Source organism: Ursus americanus, chromosome 28 (assembly GCF_024610735.1).
Source record: "Ursus americanus isolate L20-20 chromosome 28, mUrsAme1.1.p, whole genome shotgun sequence".
Taxonomy (NCBI): Eukaryota; Metazoa; Chordata; class Mammalia; order Carnivora; family Ursidae; genus Ursus; species Ursus americanus.
This window is the reverse complement of record NC_142154.1, coordinates 11,752,657-11,767,992: the sequence shown is the minus strand read 5'-3', so window position 1 is coordinate 11,767,992 and position 15,336 is coordinate 11,752,657. Positions and strand designations below refer to the sequence as shown.

At 40.2% G+C, this 15,336-nt stretch overlaps 1 protein-coding gene across 2 annotated transcripts in view; it reads right to left on the bottom strand.

Moving 5' to 3' along the window:
• Positions 1–3,278: 3,278 nt before the first annotated feature.
• Positions 3,279–15,336, bottom strand: part of LOC148107556 (uncharacterized) — a 73,548-nt gene continuing 61,490 nt past the window's right edge. Inside the window, exons 3-6 of one of the 2 annotated variants that reach the window (XR_015722043.1) lie at positions 12,482–12,557; positions 10,649–10,888; positions 10,112–10,288; positions 3,279–3,461 (exon numbers count right to left, since the gene is read on the bottom strand). Coding sequence is in view for 1 of the 2 variants with exons in the window: in XM_087856560.1 (XP_087712686.1) it covers positions 10,764–10,888 (125 nt within the window). In the remaining variant the exon portion in view is untranslated. The remainder of the gene's footprint in view (positions 3,462–10,111; positions 10,289–10,648; positions 10,889–12,481; positions 12,558–15,336) is intronic. The other variant, XM_087856560.1, reaches the window with a different exon arrangement.

The window sequence follows — 15,336 nt, the reverse complement described above, 5'->3', positions numbered from 1 at the left end:
AATAATAAAATGAGGCAATATTATGGAAGTAGAAAATGCCATGTTATGCTTGGAGAACAGTGAGTAGTCCTGACTTTAAGGGCAACTTTTATGGTGGTTTTTTTGAAATTTAATTATTTTTCTCTCCAAGAGGAAATGAGTACAGATTCCACAGTAAGTTTATTAACACACAATGTTATCTTCTTCAGCACAGACAATTCTCCCAAGAGGTGAAATGTTTATGAAGTTGCATTTTCTTTCAGATAAAAGATAAAATTAGCTTTAAGTAATATTCAATATAAGAATTATAATGCTGATTAAAAAGGCTCTTGGTTACGACGCTGGATAACATTTGATGTAATTATCACCAAAGTTCCCGAGTCAGCAGAAGATCCTGCAAATAAGTAAAAGCCTAGAATGGAAATGGCTCAGACCCAATAATGACAGAACTTGGAACAAATGAAAGAGCAAATATATCTATTCAAATCAACCGATCACAATGCCTTTCGTGTGCAGTTACGTGTTAAAGTTGCCATATTTAATTCCCTGCTCAAATTCATGCCTAGTAGATGGTGAGTCGTGATCAGATAAGCAGCCTGTGTTTCAAGGCCTTTGTGACTGCCTGATGTTAAGAAAGCATCCCAGAAGTGTTGACCTCACAGGAGTAAGGAACATAGGAGAATCTTGTTCACTTAATACATTCACTTAATGCATATTGAATGAATACGAAAATTAGTGAATCGAACACAGACAGGAGCTCGTAGATTGTGAGGCTCTGAGTAGCAGGAAGAGCAGAGATTATCACTGTAAAAGTAAGAGCGGAAATAATTCAATATTGCAATAGCAAGAAGAGCAGGGAAACCATATACTCTTCATTCATTCTACAAATTTTTCTTGTACACACTATATGCCAGGAGGTTCTCGGGATCTAGGAATAAAAAAGCTCCTTGGAAAAAGACAATAAAAATACGTACGTCAATCAATTTCGGCAATGATAAATACTATGAGGAAAAACAGCAGACTGGAGCAGCCATGCTAATTTAGATCAGAGAAAGTTTCTCTTATATTTCAATCATTTTCCAGTTTACAAAGCACTTCCATAGACTTGGTTATTTCATTTAACTCTGACATCAGACTGTAATGTAGGTATGATTCCCACTTCTGCAGTTGAGAGGACCTAGAGAAACTGACTGAATGGCCTCGCAAGGGTGGTCATAGGTCAGAAAGGTAACATTTGTTGTTCACCTGGGTTTGTTTGCACCTCCGAAGGTGTTCTACAAATGTCATCTTCTACAATCCTCGTATGATGTTCGGTGTTTCTGCTTCTCTTAACAATCCCTACTGTGGGTTCGAAGTTATTGTCCAAGGTAAAAAGTCAGGACATGGCAATCAGAGTCAAGCGCAGTGTGGTGGATTCTAAATCCTGTCCCCATCCTACTGCATGGGGCTTTCTTCCTCATGGGTTAGAATCTTTAAAAATAAATAAATAAATAAATAAATAAATAAATAAATAAATAAAGGTTGCCCATTCCTTCCCCAGGGGAGAAGGATAGTAGAAGCAGGTGGCTGGGGAGTCGAATGGAGCAGGGTTATATATTTGTAATTTCTTTACAACATGATAATCACCTTATTTTCAAATTCTTTCTTTGTTGGGAACTACTAAATGTTCACTAAAAAAATCTAGGTAGAGTATAAATTCCCCATACCACAAATGTTTACACCAACCCCAGTCTGGTTTCCATAATATAAATGATAAAGAGGTTTGTTTTTCCTGTTAAGTTCTATAATATTCGTGTCTCTTTCTGAATCACCATGGGTACTTTGTATCTGTCTTCTTCATTGAAATGCCCTTCCTACTGTTATAACTTTCCTGTCCTTCCTTTAAAAAAAAAAAAAAAGGATTTTATTTATTTATTGGGGGAGTGGAGAGAAAGTGAGCAAGGGGAGGAGAAGAGGAGGAGGGAGAGGGACAAGGAGACTCTGTGCTGAGCAAGGAACCTGACGCAGGGCTCAGTCCCAGGACCCTGAGATCGTGATCTAAGCAGAAGCCAAGAATCAGAAGTTCAACTGACTGAGCCACCCAGGCACCCCTGTCCTTCCTTCCTCTAGGAGGAGATGATGGGGGTGGGAAAGAGGGTGGTGAGGGGGGGAAGACAACACACAAAAGAAAACCAAGTATCCCTGCTACTCAGAATGAGTTGACACCTCCGAATTACAAAATACACCAGATACACAAGATAACATGTCTAACAGAAACCACCAATGAAAATGAACAAATCCAAAGTGACACCAGTGTTGTAAAGCCCTCTGTCAAAGAGTTTAAAATAAGTTAATTTAAGTTCGCTCCCAGGGGCAAATGAAGGGATAATACCCGTAGCGAACAAAGTACCAAACAAACACAGGTTTTAAAAAGATTATATAGAAATCATTACCAATCTTTGAAATGAAAGATACAGTAATTAAACTAAAAGCCAAAAACAAAAACAAAGAAAACAAAACAAGAAAACCTCCTTCGACAAGACAACTACGATAATGGCCATAATCACGTCCGAAAGAACTCTTGTTCTGTTGTCTGGGCGAGTTTTCAAACCAAAGTGCTTCTGAAAACTGCCAGATATATCACTCGGCAGGAGCCTTTGTTCTTTAAGGCCTACAAATTGCGGAGACCAACAACCTAACAGGAGAGTAAAAACCACATGCAAACTGACCATTGAAAGACAAAACCCCAACCATCAGTAAATATTTAAAAACTTGCTTAATCTTACTCTTCCAGAGGAAATGCAATTTGAAACACTGACAGGATCTCATTCCCCACAAATCAGAGCAGAAAAATGAAAACATTTAACAAAAACAAGTTATTGGTGAGGATGTGACAATGGGAAGCACCGCTGTCTACGTGGACGGAGCAAGCTGATGAAGCCCCTCTGCCAGGCTGATGGAGCAGAAGCTGGTGCATCTGTTTGGAAAGCACTTGGAAATATCTAGAAAAATTGAAGGTACAGATACTTTTCAACCCAACATTTCCATTTCTAGATCTCTAAGCTGGAAAAATCTCACGTAAACATAAGGGGATGCATAAGGAGAATTTTCAATAGGGCATCATCTATAATAACAACAACAACAAAAAATTAAAACATAGCAATTAGTCATTAGAAAGAAAAAAGATAAACATAACATAATAAAAAATTATTATAAAAAAGAAAAAAGATAAACAATAAATCAATGCTATGCTGTTTATTCATTACAGTATATATAAGAAGTTAAAATTTAAATGAATGAAAGTTTCATATGTCAGCATAGATATATCTCAAAACATTATATCGAGATGAGCCAGCAAGTCACAAAAGGATACGCCCCACATGATACCACTTCTAAAAATTTAAAAGCAAATTTAGAATAATATGATATGCCTTTATGGATACATACATGAGTGGTAAAAATATCAACACCTGTTTGAAGGAAGTTCAGGATCACAGATACCTCTGGAAAGAAAGAGTAGAAAATAGGTTTAATATGGAAACATGAGATTTTAAGTGTCTCTGTGATATTTTGTTTCTTCCAAACAACTGGTGGGAGACAAATAGAATAATGGAAGAAAACAGAGTTCCCCCAAACCAGCACAGCTCTAGAAGGTCACTGGACTGAGTACAGAGGAGTACTTCAGTGCTGTGGAAATAGGGTGGTCTTTTCTCTACGAGGTACACACTGTATGAATTGATAACCATATGGGACCAAGCGAATCTTGAACCCTACGTAACACTAGAAACAACATTAACTCGAGGTATACTGTTAAGGCCTAAATGTAAAATAAAAATAACAGAACTTTTGGGGCGCCTGGGTGGCACAGCGGTTGAGCGTCAGCCTTCGGCTGAGGGCGTGATCCCGGCGTTGTGGGATCGAGCCCCACATCAGGCTCCTCCGCTATGAGCCTGCTTCTTCCTCTCCCACTCCCCCTGCTTGTGTTCCCTCTCTCGCTGGCTGTCTCTATCTCTGTCGAATAAATAAATAAAATCTTAAAAAAAATAAATAACAGAACTTTAAAAGGTAGACAGGAAAATATGTCTATGACTGTATGGTAGGTGAATATTCCTAAATATGGTATCAAAAAAACTCTAATCCTAGAAAAAAATGATACATTGGACTAAGAATTTATGTTTATAACACGCTGTCAGGAGAGTGAGAAGGCAAGCCACAGAGCCACTGCTGACATGCATCTATTTGCATAGATCAAGATGCACGTATATATACAAAGGACTCCTATCCAGAAACTAAAAAGAACTACAATCAAACAATCCTTTAAAAGACCGATGACCTCACAAAAGAAAAAGGGGGAGGGCAATGAAACTTAACAGGTGATTCACAAAAGACAATATCCAAGTGGCCAAAAAACTAAAAATAAAATGGACTCATGCTTATTAATCATCAGGGAAACACCAACTAAAACCGCAAGGCAACCATATTGCATACACACCCAAAGGGCTACAAGGAAACAGAGACTCTACCAAGTGTCGCCAATGACGTGAGAAGGCAGGAACTTTCATACACCGCTGATGAGAATGCAAATCAGTGCACTTGGGAAACTTTTTCCTGGGATTTATTCAAGCTAACTCCAACGGGACCTAGAAATTCCACTCCTAGGTATATACTCAGCCGTTCACTGAAACACGCATCCAGGAATGTTCACAGCTACTTTATTCACGACAACGCCGGTGGAAACAACCCCATTGTGCGACCACAGCAGCCTGTTAGGTAAACCTTGACTCATCTGTGCAGGTGCGTTCCGTACGGCAAGGAGAAGGCGCGACGCACATCCCCACAAGGACACCCCACAACAGAGAAGAATCTCTGAAGTCACATCACGAGCAAAAGAAGTCACACAGGAAACAGTTCCTACTGTATCATTGTAATTACACCGAGTTCAAACACTGGGAGAGGGAGCCTTCTGGGCTACAGTCAGTCCAGGATGTAGCCAGGACGCTGCTGTCGGGGGTTGGGGGGGCGCCCACTAAGTGCCCCACGGGTCCTCCTAAACGTTCTCTTGGTCTGGGTGTGGATTACACGGCTGAGTTCACTGTGTGAACATTTATCAAATGGATTCGACCTCAAAAAGTTTTCAAAGTCTTCAGAAAAGCAAAGACAAGGGTAAAGCCTGTGGAAGCAAAAGAAGGAATGCGGGCTGGATCCCATGAGGACCGAAGCACAGAGAAAGGGCCCGCAAGCAGCCTGGGGAAGAGGGCAGGAAACTTCTACCTTTCTCCTCGGCCCCTTCATCCACAGCCATGAGGATGCTGGCTCTCGCCCTTGGAGCTCCCAGCAGACGGAAAGCACACATTAAGTTCATCATGAGAACTAAAAGATTTTATGGTGCGTGTGTCTCCAAAGCCTTCGATCTTTTTATCTGATGCAGGCAAAGTCTACACAGTGGAAGTTCCTTTCATGCTCTGCACTAAGGCCTGTGGTTTTTTTCTATCGATGTTGAAACGCGGTCTCAGCTCTGTTTAGCTCTTAAAGGAGGTGTTTCAAATTGCTCAGATGCAAAAGGGAGAACTCTCCAGGCTGAGCTGCTCAAGTTCTGTTTGGGATGAACCGGAGAAGGTGATTCTCTGCGCAGTTCTCCAAAGCCATCCTCTGCCTCATGCTTGTCTGTGTATGTTTATGCAAAGCACGACAGCCAAAGTTCTCTCTGCAGCGTCTTTGCTGTCTTTATAAAGGAGCCTGAAACAATTGACTGGACCCCCAGGTCCACTGCAAGGGATTTGAAAACCTCTAGCATAGCTCAACCGCAGTGTTTTACAGATTCACATACTTGTTCGCTATTTCAGCAAACATCTACTGGACGGCTCCTGTGCTGGATTACCTCTCAGGAACGTGACCGAGGAGACATTTGGGAAACAGGAAAGGGGCGACAGCACAAACATTTGGACTTGGGGCTCCTGCCCTCCTGGCAAGGCCTGTTTCCAGCCCCACTGCCCTACCTGTCCTCCACACCTCTGAAATTTAGGGTACCTTTCTAAGGGACTTAAAACTATTAAGCACAAAGGAAAATGTTCAGGGGACGACCTCGTCTAATTGCCGAAATGATGAAGATTTGCACAACATAGGAGCAAGATGTGGCAGGGAGGATTTTTTTTTTTTTCTTCTTTCACAATTGGGAGAAGGTGAAAAAAAGAAAAAGGTTTTTCTACCATTCTTCACTTCCAAAATCAGGTCAGATCTGCATGATCGACACCAGGAAAGAATCAAAGAGACATATGGTCCTTTCAAAGGAAAGATAAATAGGAAAGCCATAATATTAAATGTTCACTCTCTTCGACTTTAACTTTCTCCAAACAAGACAAATGTGGTTTCCAACCAACAGCCAAGCAGCAGTAAGGAGTCGCACGTGTTACACCAGATAATTAGAGTGTCAGAGGCGCTCTGGGCAGAAAGGACCTCCTGTCACCTTGCAGGACCTTCCCATCAGAGAACATTCTCTCCATAGTACACCCGACAAGTGATCATGCCATTGTTGGACAAAATTTCTCTCACAGAAGTTCTCTATTAAATTAAGCCAAAATGTCCCTCCCTGTAATTTTTGCCCTCATTCTGAAATTTTGCCTTTGGGAGAAGCTTATTACAAGTGCAATTCCTCTTTACTTTGACAGTACATTAAGGATATAAAAACCACAAGCCTATTACCTACCTCGAGCATTCTCTCGTCAAAATTAGAACCGGATCCCCTATGATTAGGTTTCATTTGCCAGTCAGTGTAATTTTTTTTCAAAGACCAGTTAAGTGATAAGACTTAAACTTTATTTTTGGATTATGAAATCAGATAGGTAGGAGAAGAAAGGGATAAAGAAAGGGGAGGTAATCAGAAGGGGGAATGAAGCATGAGAGACTATGGACTATGAGAAACAAACTGAGGGCCTCAGAGGGGAGGGGGGTGGGGGAATGGCATAGGCTGGTGATGGGTGGTAAGGAGGGCATGTATTGCATGGTGCACTGGGTGTTATACGCAACTAATGAATCATCGAACTTTACATAAAAAACCAGGGATGTACTGTATGGTGACTAACATAATATAATAAAAAATATTATTATAAAAAATTAAAAAAAATAAAATCAGTAAATGTTCACTGTAAAAAATAATCTTAAAATCCACATAAACATGAAGACATAATAAAAATCACCAGTAACTCTATCACTCTAAAAAAGCTATTTTGTTATATATTTCTTTGAACGAGTTCCTATGCATATTTTAAAATGGGTCCATATCATATATGTTGTCTCAAACCTTAAAAGTTCACTTATTACATAATGAACGTTTTTTCTTATCAAACGTGGTACATTGGATAGAGTTCAGTTCTGGAAAATGATGACGTAAGACTCAGTTTTCCCTGTTCTCAGTTCAACTTAATACCCTGGAAATTATTCAGTGGACAATGATAACGTACTTTGAAAGCTGGAAGGAAGAAGGTGGACTGGCTTGCAATCCTAGGACTGAGGAATAAAAATGTGATGAGTTTGTTGGGTTATCATGTTGTCTCCCAAACACCCCAGTTCAGGCTCTGCAGAGACCATAACCTGGAACCACCATGGACGAAGGGAGAAACAAACAAAACCTGCTTTGTCTGTGAAAGGACTGGTAAAGAGAAGCCCTTCTCCATCTCTCTCTAAAACCAGCAAGTGGTCTGACCCATGTGAACCAGAGCAGTGAATCCCAGGCCAACCCAATTTCCATCCACAACCACGCACTAGAGAGCAGATGACAGCAATATCAGCATGGAAGCCTGTGTCTCCCCTGATCTCCACCCAGTGACGTAGGACACTCAGATCCAATGGTTTCTGCCCTCCTCCCCCCCCCCCACACACACAGAAGATGGCCCAGTGACTCAGGTAATTCAGGGCAATGCCTTCCCCCCTGCACATGTCACCAGTTGGGATTGAGTTAGAAGTTCCATCAGTGCCAGGAAAATAAGGAGGAAGAGGAGAAAGAAGAAGAAGGAAAAAGAGAAGGAGAAGAAGGAGGAGGGGGGTGGGAAAGGAGAGGGAGAAGAAGAGGGAGGTGGAATAACAGGAGGAAGAGGAGCAGGGGAGGAGGAAGAGGAGGGAAAGAAGGGGTAGATAACATTGCAAGGGTTCTGAACACTAAAGTGTCATTGGACAAAAGCTCATGAAAATAGGCTAGACCTTAAAACAAAAAACCTAAACAAGGCCACTGCTGGCTAAAATAGAAGTTTTAAATAGAATCAAACATCTCCTAACATAATAACTAAAGTGTCCAGAATAAAATAAAGCATTACTTCTGCAAGAAACCAAGAAAATGACAATGTGAATTTAAAAAGACATCAACTGATACCAACATTGAGATGAATCAAATGTTAGGATTATCTAAGGATTTTATAGCAGCTGTCATAAAAATGTTTTAACAATCAATTACAAATTCTCCTGGGAAAAAAAAAGGAAAATATAGTCAATCTGAGCAAAGACATGAAAATCATAAAAAAGAATCAAATATGGAAATATATAACTAAAAAAAATAACCAAAATTTAAAATGATCCAGATGGACTTAATAGTAGAGTGAAGATAACAGAGGATAGAATCAGTGAGCTTGCAAACAGATCAATAGAATGTATTCAATCTGAACAGAGGGGAAAAAAGACCGAAAAAAAGGAGCAGAGCCTCAGGGATCTCTGGGACAATAACAAAGAAAAAAAAAAATCAAATATTTGTATTGTTGGAGTTCCAGGAGGAGAAGGAGTGTGGAATTGAAATGACACTTAAAAAAATCATCACTGAAAATGTTTCATAGTTGCCAAAAGGCGTAAATGTACAGATTATAAGAAGCTAAATGAACTTCACATAGGATAAATTCACATGAATAAATTCATGCAAAGACACAGCATCATTACATTTTTTAAAATTAAAGACAAGGAAAAAAATCTTAAAAATAACCAGACAGAAGAGACACATTATGCATAATGAAACACCAATTCAAGTAACAGTGGATTTCTCCCCTGAAACCACAGAGGCCAGACGATGTCTGCATTCTTGCAGATGTGGAAAGAAAAGTAACTGTCAACCCCGAATTCTATATCTGGCAACACTATCCTTCAGAAATGAAGGAGGAAGAAATACATTCTCAGAGGAAGGTCAACTAAAAGAATTTGCTGGTGGTCCGCCTACCCTTAAAGAATGGCTCATAGATGCTCTCCAACAGAAAGTCAACAATAACGTGAGCAGTCCGGAGCCACCATTAATAAAAAGGGATAACAGAATGGGCAAAAATAAAAGTAAACATAAAAGGTTATCTGCATCTCATGAATTCTTTTAATCATATTTTATCTTTATATTATTTATGTTATAACAAGATGGGATATATGCTTAATGTATATAGAGACAATACTTAAGACAGGTTTATGTTTAAAGTGGGGAAATAAAGGGATCTAAATAGAATATATGTATATATGTGTATATATATATGTGTGTGTGTGTGTGTGTGTGTGTGTGTGTATAGATATGTGGTGATGCCTAGAGCAATTAGTAAGAAAAGTATGGAAAATGATATGTTCAAAAATATTACAGGTAAACCAAATCTAAATATTTTTAAGTAGCCCACAGGAAAGCATGAAAAAAAATACAGAGGAACAGGGATGCCTAGGTGGCTCAGTCAATTAAAGCATCTGACTCTTTTTTAAAGATTTTATTTATTTATGTGACAGGGACAGCCAGCAGAGAGGGAACACAAGCAGGGGAGTGGGAGAGGAAGAAGCAGGCTCATAGCGGAGGAGCCCGATGTGGGACTCGATCCCGTAACGCCGGGATCACGCCCTGAGCCGAAGGCAGACGCTTAACAACTGCGCTACCCAGGCGCCCCAAAGCATCTGACTCTTGATTTCAGCTCTGGTCATGATCTCATAGGTGGTGGGATTGAGTCCTATTTCTGGCTACACACTCAGCATGGAGTCTGCTTGAGATTCTCTCTCTCTCTCCCCCCCCTCCGCCCCTCTCCCCACTTGCATGCTCTCCTTTTCTCTCTCTCAAATAAATAAATCTTTTTAAAAAATACAGAGGAACAGAAAACCAAAGGAACAAAAAGAATACAAATAGTAACACGGCAGATCTGAGCCCTAACATATCTATACTTACTTTAAATGGGGAGAAGCTGTTCCAATTTCCAAAAGGGAGAAAGTGTATTCTGATTAGCTTCATGGTGATTCCGGGCAAAAGCTCTATAATTACGTGAGTACGTGTCAAGTCAACTCAGTGGAGACAGAGAGCAGGGAATTTGAATGTGTGTGATGGCATAGCCCACTTGGTGAAAACCTACAGACAAGTAAGTATCAAATTAGGAATTATTAATAACTGTATTTTGGTTATATAAAAATATATAGTAGTAATTAACTAGTTATAAAACTCACTAACCCCAAAGTCCTTTACATATTTACCTAATATCTATATAGGTAAATTAGTAACTAGTGTATGTAAGATTTTTAACATAAAAATTTTCATGTTTCCTCTTTGAGCCTCACATCAAAAGTACAAACTAGGTGTTTATAATCCTCAACTGAAATTTAAAGACACCTCTGCCTGAGGTCAGGCTGCCAGCAAGTTACAGTCCTGAGACCCCATTCAGCATCTTCTAACCCAACATGCCATCATCATTCTACATTACCATGCACTTACCCCAGAGGTTCCAGGGAATACAGTAACTTCAGAATTTCTTGCAAGACTCAAAAGACGTGAGAAATCCCAGGATATAGAATTTATGGTGTTATAAACAATACCCCCACAGGTGTGATTAAGCCATGGTTAGAGAATAAAACCTTCCAGTTTTGCAGAAGGACTTTCTGAATATCATAAGTTCAATGGCCGGGCTTTCACCGCTCTTCAAAGAGGACTTTTTCCCCACTTCTGAGTATTTATCTGAAAAAGAAACAGAAACACCAATTCAAAAAGATATATTCACCTCTATGTTCATCGCCGCATTCTTTACAATAGCCAAGATATGGGAACAACCCAAGTGTCCATGCACAGATGAGTGGATAAAGAAGATGTGGTGTGCATACACAGTGGAATATTGCTCAGCCACGAAAAAGAGTAAGATCTTGCTGTTTGCAACAACAATGAAGGACCTAGTGGAAGACAAGTACCATAGTGTTTCACTTATACGTGGAATGTAAAAAACAAAACAAACTGTTGGTACCAAAGTGGGGAAGGATTGGGGGTTGGGCAGGTAAGTTAGGGGAAAGGGATTAGGAGGTACAAACTTCAAGTTATAAAATAAGTCATGCGAATGTAATGTAGAGCAGAGGGAATATAGTCAATAAGATTGTAATAACCTTGTATGGTGACAGATGGTAACTAGATTTATCTTGAGGATCATTTCATAATGTATGCAAATATTGAATCACAATGATGTACACCTGAAACTAATAAGATATTGTATGTCAAGTATACTTAAATAAAAAATTTGAAAATTTAACACACATGTATTGAACGTCTGCATGCTAGGAACTATGCAGGACACTATGTGGAAGGACAGAGTTCCTTCCCCCACGAAAAATGGAAAAGACAAATAAATGCCTAGGTCACTCTAAGAGTATCAGTCAGGAGGTTCAGTCAGGGAAGCAGAGCCACTCTGTGTATTTTAATAAAGACTTTGACCCTCACAGTTGTGGAGTTGCTGAGGGAAATGGAGATGTGGTAGGGGAGCTGGACAGTCAGGCAGTGCTGGTGTGGGTGGACAAGTTGGAACAGGAACAGGTGTTTGGGGGCCAGCAAAGGGGAAGCTTCTGGTAAAGGTCTGGGGAGCCGTGACCTCTGCTGATTCAACACTAAGGGTCTGATGGGAAGCCTGGGATGGCCACTAGTCAGCAGCATCAGCAGGCAGGAAGGTGAGCTGGAAGCAGAGTTGTGGGAAGCAAGGAGAAGCAGGACCTGCAGACCGGTCTGGTCCCCTCAGCATCATTCTGATAGCTGTATTTAACCAGGCGAAGACATTCAGAGAATATGAGCAGCTGTTTTCCTTCTACCTTGCAATACAATGTAAGTTCCTCTTTGGACCAACTTAAACTTGGAACAAAACAGCAAAGGAGATTCCAGGAAATGTGGGTTCCAGAGTGATTATATTAACAATAAAAATCCAGCACAGCCAGTTAGACCAAGGGTGTGCTGGAGCAGGGGTGAAAATGACATATAATAGGAGGAGGGAGAGGGGAGAGAGGCGGGGGCTCAGGACCCAGGTTTGGGGAAACTCTCAGACTCCACATTTCTTGTCTCTTGTCTTTATTAAAATACTTTGCTCTAGTGAGAGTGATGTTAGATCTTTGTTACAGCACTTACTGTGTGATGTGGGTAAGTTGCTTAACCTCTATGAGACTCAGTTTCCTCAGCTATGAATGGAGAATAATAAAACATACCTCAAAGAATCACAAAAATCGTATGAGAAATTATAAGCAAAGGCTCCTAGTACACAGAAGCAACTCGACAAACACCACCTTCTCCCCCCGACTTTACCTTCCTCCTCTTGTTTTTCTGCCTCAGAGGCTGTCAATCTCTGGCCATGGATCAACTCTGGTCTCCACCAAAGACCCTGGTGGATACATAGAATCTTGCTAAATGCTCTAATAATTCTTAAATACACCATACCCTCTGAATTTCCTTTTTATTTTTTATTAATTTTTTAAAGATTTTATATTTATTTGAGATAGAGAGAGAACAGGGGGAGGAGCAGAGGGAGAGAGGATCTCCAGCAGACTCCCCACTGAGTGTGGAGCCTGATGTGGGGCTCCATCTTAGGACCCTGAGATCGTGACCTGAGCCAAAACTAAGAGTCAGAGGCTCAACCGACTGAGCCACCAAGGCGCCCCTCTGAATTTCCTTTTTAAATAATGGAAACTATGTTTTAAAACATTCCAACCTTCCATTTCTAAAATAATATCTAAAATGTATTAAGACCTTAGAGGGTGCCAAGATCTGTAGAATACATATGATTATAAAATGCAAGACTTTAAATGTTCCATTCCAGGTATCTTTGTCAAGCAATGATTTCCCCCATTTCTTTCCACGTGACCCCTTTGTTCATCACTGAAGTTTTCATTTTTACACTGAGTCTTTGGGAACTCCCCTCCACCTAGTCTTGAGCTATTCAAGATGTCTGGCAAAAGGATTTCCAAGTGTAGGTGTACGTAATTAGGATCAGGTGGGTTGTCCTCTTTACTCACCCCTCTTTCCATCTGTTTAGTTCCTTGCTTGTCATCTATCATACCAGATAATTGATTCCAGATTGAAACAGTCTTCTTTTGCATCTCCCCAACCATAGGCTGAAACTGAGAAACTAGTTCTCATTGGCTTCCCCGCCCCCCTATGTGTGTGTGTGTGTGTGTGTGTGTGTGTGTGTGTGTGTGTGTGTGTATGTCCCATTTTACATTATGACCATTATACCCCTTGGGATAAATCAACTATAATCAAAAATAGGATTTTTTAAAAATGGCAATGGGGAACTTGGGACCAGGGGAGCACATGATGGGAAATATTAGCACATATGCAGCAGACCAGTTGGAGAATATTGCCTGCACCACTCAGCCAAGTTGAAGGGAATTGATGAAGGGATTCCAACTGGCCAGATTTCTCCTGGAATCCATAAAAATTCAAAATGACATTTTATGCATGAGCAGAGTAATCCACAAGTCAGAGCAAAAGATGGATTTGCAAGTGCAGTTTTTTTGTGGCTGTGGAGTTAATGTTCTCAGAACAATTGTGCAAGTCTGGGTTTGTTGTGGTGGAAGAAATAAAATGCACGAAACACTTGAAGAAGAGGATGAGCCAGGGGAGTTTCTCAAAGCCCTTATCCCACATTTGACATTAAAAATGGAGCTCATACTACCACCGTGCTACAGCAGAGGTCTCAGAGAATTACATGAAGCAATGAATCTGAGAATATTTTAAAATAATAAGACACTCCAAAACTCTAAGACATTTTTAGTAGCACAAGATTTAAATTATTTACTTATTATTTAAATTTTTCGATCATGAGTCCTTACTATCTTTGGAAATGTCAACACCGAGTAGCATTTATTTAAACATTGCCTTTTGCATCTCTTCATTATTAAGCTAAAGTCAAGTTCCATATAGGTCTAGTTCCTGCTCTCTAAGATAATGCAGTCTCAACTGAATCCAGTAATGTAGACAAACATAGAATTAGGACCCATAACTGTACAAAGAGCTGTGGTCACACAACTAATGAAGTATTTGCAGATGTGTTTCCATTTTAATACTATGTTCTGAACTAAAGCAACTTGCCAGGTGCCAGCCCTCCACCCTCCCCTCCCCACCTCACCCCAATCAGACCCTCAGCTCAAAACTTGCATGAGGAAATATCACACAGATGAGTTGGCGGTAAAAAGCTTAGCTTCTGGGCCCTGCTATATTGTGCTAACATTTTTTTTTTTTAAAGCTGCTACATGGCTAAGGATGGGGTGAAGATAAGCAAAGTAGAACAATTTTAGGTTTCCATTGATGTTTTATTGGCCAAAAGCAGCCAATACATTATTTCTCATGATTACATCTATTACGGCCCTATACCTTTTATAGTTCATTTGCAAGTTATGCAAACAGGTGAGTAAGTGCCATATTGCCTCCAAACTGTTGGCCAATTGCCCATGTTCTGCCTTTTTGCAAAATTGGGTATGGCTGGTCTCATAATTAAAGGGCAGTCATTTCTAGAAGCCCCTCAAAAGTTCTTGCGGCAGAGGAAGAGGGGATCCATATACTGAGTACAGTAGTTCAGTTGGGTAAGGAAGCATTTCATGCTCTACACTATCCACCAGTGCTGTCTTAAAAAAAATCATAGCATGACAGCTTTTGCCTTAATAGCCTCCACTTGTTTTAAGAAAGGTTCAAGGTATTTCAGCACAACATGCAAAACCCTTCTTGACTTGAGTCTTACTACGCTACCTATGTCATTTCTCCCTATTCTCCACTCTAAGCTGTGGCCCTATTCAACTAAATTCATTGGTATGACCTGAATCCTCCTGGTCTTGCTTGTGTCTGGGACACTCTTCCTCTGCTTCGTCACTTGGAGAATACCGAGAATACCTACCCAACTTTTAAGGCTCTGCACTAGATAGTATGCCTGGGCCCTCCTAGGGATTGGAATAAGTTTTTGCACATTTGATACTGTCTTCTTTCATAACCCTATTTACATTTTGTAGTCACCTTTTTTTCCCCCACTTATCTGTCCAATTCACAAGACTGGGAGTTCCCAAATACCAAGACTTTGGTTATTAACTTGATTTTGCTAAAGCTTGCCCTTTGCCTGGCATATAGTAGATACTCAATACATATTTATTAAAGGACTGAATTAATGGATG